At 30.2% G+C, this 3,298-nt stretch overlaps 1 protein-coding gene across 1 annotated transcript in view; it reads left to right on the top strand.

The window, feature by feature from the left end:
* The first annotated feature begins 1,142 nt into the window (after positions 1–1,142).
* LOC119677211 (uncharacterized protein K02A2.6-like) overlaps positions 1,143–3,298 on the top strand; it is an 11,250-nt gene continuing 9,094 nt past the window's right edge. The window contains exons 1-2 of the mRNA XM_038088483.1: positions 1,143–1,327; positions 1,386–1,676. Of these exons, the coding sequence (XP_037944411.1) occupies positions 1,235–1,327; positions 1,386–1,676 (384 nt within the window). The 5' untranslated portion in view covers positions 1,143–1,234. The remainder of the gene's footprint in view (positions 1,328–1,385; positions 1,677–3,298) is intronic.

The following is a 3,298-nucleotide window of genomic DNA, read 5'->3' as shown; positions in this document are numbered from 1 at the left end:
CCATTGCAACAGCTGTTAAACAGTTGGTAAGATTCATATAATTTTAAGTGTTGCAAAGTATAGTAATTAATTAAAAAATAATTCCTTTTAGCAAACAATTCTTAACTACGTCAGTAGCTAAACCCAATTAAGAGAAGGCCGCATTGAATCACTTTGCAAAGATTTGTTGGAACTAAAAAATATAGTCCGCTAACGCGAATAGCTAACGTCGCATGTACTGTCTTTTAAGCAAAAGTAGTTAAAATTGGTATTTGCATCACATCAAATGCCATTATTATAGCAAATGGTTTTTATTTTCGGATGTTTAAATTATATGTAATAAATTATTTTCATAATTACAAAACGTTTAGTACGAGGGCGATTTGATAAGTCAGTGGCTTTTTGGTCTTTGATAGCCGTTTAAAGCAGACAACCTCGTGAATTTTTATGAAAATGGAAAAAAGTGAATTTCGTGTGCTGATTAAGCATTCGTGGCCAAAAAGCGTTCTAAATGAGGGAAATTCTAAGTTGTGTCGATAATGTATTGATGTGTCGATACGTGTTGATAAATGGCAAAATGTGTGCAGTGCAAAAATCCAAAAAATCATCCGCATTTGGTGTAGTCGATCAACTTGAGCCTAACTCGCACAGACCTAAGTATTCAGCAAAACTTATGTTAGGACGGTGTGGCGAGTGTAGCGCTAAGGTTGATGCTAAAACCAGGGAACTGGGAGATTGATTTTAGGATTTTTTGCACTGCCATCGATATTTAGCATGTTATCAAGCAGCGGTTAGTCGAACAGTGCGACTAACAGTGTATCGACACAACTTAGAATTTCCCTCATTTAGAACCCAACTTAGCCTAACTCGCACACGACCTAAATATTATTTGCTAACAATAGAATTGTAAGCTCTTTTACATGTATTAAACTGTGCTTATTTAAGTATGAACACTAAATTGTGGTCTGCAGACATGTATGGCTTAAAATTACACCTTGTTTCAAAGTGTATAGGAATACGTATACTTGGTTATCTTACATGCAGAATCGTCTATATCATGCTTTAATGTCGGTCTGGTATTATGCAGTTAAACATATATTTAAGTACAAATGTAATATGAGCGATTTCTGTAATGTGTTTTTCAACACTGTAAAATTATATGCATTCCTTATGAACTGTTTTGCAAAAAACGTCCTTCATTTTGTTAAGTAAGTTATTTTATTTGAAACCGAGTAATTAGAAGCCGAAATTTAAAATGTCGTTTGGTGATACAATGGGATACCTGATTTTTGGCAATCCAATAAGCCAAGGGCTAATAGGCGTTGTAAGCGGAATTGCCAAGAGTACTGTAAGTAGTAGTGTTTAGACTGATAAAAACATTGTTAATAAATGTATATTGTTTGTAGGGTATAACACCGAAGAACACGAATGTAAATAATGCTGTCGTGCCTGTTCTACCACCGCCAAAAGTAAATCTTCAAGATTTGATTGGTGGAAATTATAATTTTGTGCGTCTAGCCGGCATCAGTGGCGGTGCAGCTGTAATAATGGGTGCATATGGAAAAGCGATTATAGATCGCATGGAGGATCCAATGGACCAAAAAGAAGCTAGAACTCTTTTAAAAACAGCAAATCGTTTTCATTTTTTCCACACATTAGCTTTAATGACAATGCCGTTAGCAAGAAAGCCATATTTGGTAAGTATGATATGCCTTTATATTTATATATTCAAAATTTTATGAGTGTAATAGCTTAAAATTTATATAAAGTTATTCAAAGCTTAAAATGCATTTTAGGTATTTAATTAATTAATAATTATTTAATAATATTAAATATATACATTTTTTTATGTTTGCATCAATTTGATAAATATCAATTCAAAAAATTTATTTTAACTAACTTTTTTATATAATTACATTAAAACTCAAACTAAAACTTTATTTTGCATATAGTAATCAGTGTTACTTATTTTGAAAGATTGGTCATGTAGTACTCAATAGTTTTGCACTATTCCATTAAATTGTTGTTGTAACCAACAGTCTCAAAAAATACGGTGATTCCCCATTTACAATTTTATTGAAAAAGTTTTACCTTAACATCAATAAAAAAACTCTTTCATTGGTACTGATAACTATCTATCAGACACTGAGAAAAAGATAAAAACAACACAAGCATTCTAATTTTATAAGTATTTATGAACAAAACGGTTAATATTTGGTTAATATATTTCGATTAATATCTGCTCAAACAAAAATTATATCGTCAGCATTTTTAAAGTATATAGCAGTATTATTAGAAATATTCATGCTCTATTAATGGTTTATATTCTCCTTGAAAGGAGGAACTTTTACCTAGCTTTTACTAGAAATAAAACTAATAATACAGTAGAGGCTCAAAAATTAGAACCAGGAATTTCAGGAATTTGCGAAAAGTTTTAATTTCTATGAAAAATCATTAAAAAATTAATACTTTACATAAAAACTTTATTTTACAGTTGAAATCAATTCTTATTATGCATTATTGTATAAAATATTCAGTAATGTTTGTTTGTTTTTTAGATTTAGTTACATTTTTTACAATGTTATCGTTACGGTTATTGTTACTTTGTGAGCTATTCATTTCTTGTTTTGAACGCTGATGCATTTTTATCAGAATATACATCGTTCGTCTTTAACATTAGTCCATTAAGTGTACACTTTACTCATATAAAAACCATTTAAACAGATATGTTTCCATCAGAAAATATTCGGCATCAGGCAAAAAATTTTTTGTTTCCATTTCCTAAGTATAAGAAGCAGCAGCAATTATAGCACCCTTTTTGGATCTAATATAAGTGATAGCAGATTTTATCATATTGTTCTCCAAAGCTAAATAATTTGCTTGTACGCCCTTATCAAGCTTTTCTAATATCTCTGCTTTAGTTTTGCAAAAGCAATATATTTTTTATACTTATTTTATATTTTTTTTATAATTTTTACTTTTAATCAAAAGTGTTTATCTCAGTACATTTCAAGCAATTATAAAGTAATGCACGTCTCATTAAAGTGCGCATTTTGGGAATACCCTTTGTTCTTTTTGAAACAAAGTACGAACAATTACAGTTATCAACTTAAAAATTTATACAGAACTGTAAAAAAAAAACAGAAAAGAGAATTCGTTAAAAATTTGAATCAAAAGTACAACCCATATTAACATATTCCATCATCTTATCGAATATTCAAACCCCTAATTGGAAGCCTCAACTAATCGTCACATATGAACAACTTCGGAATAAACACACGGCCAATCTTGCAGTCTTGTCAACATCTTTGATGCTATT

This window comes from Teleopsis dalmanni, chromosome 2, assembly GCF_002237135.1.
Source record: "Teleopsis dalmanni isolate 2A chromosome 2, ASM223713v2, whole genome shotgun sequence".
NCBI classification, from domain to species: domain Eukaryota; kingdom Metazoa; phylum Arthropoda; class Insecta; order Diptera; family Diopsidae; genus Teleopsis; species Teleopsis dalmanni.
The sequence above is the reverse complement of the archived record's forward strand: the minus strand, read 5'-3'. Positions and strand labels throughout refer to the sequence as shown.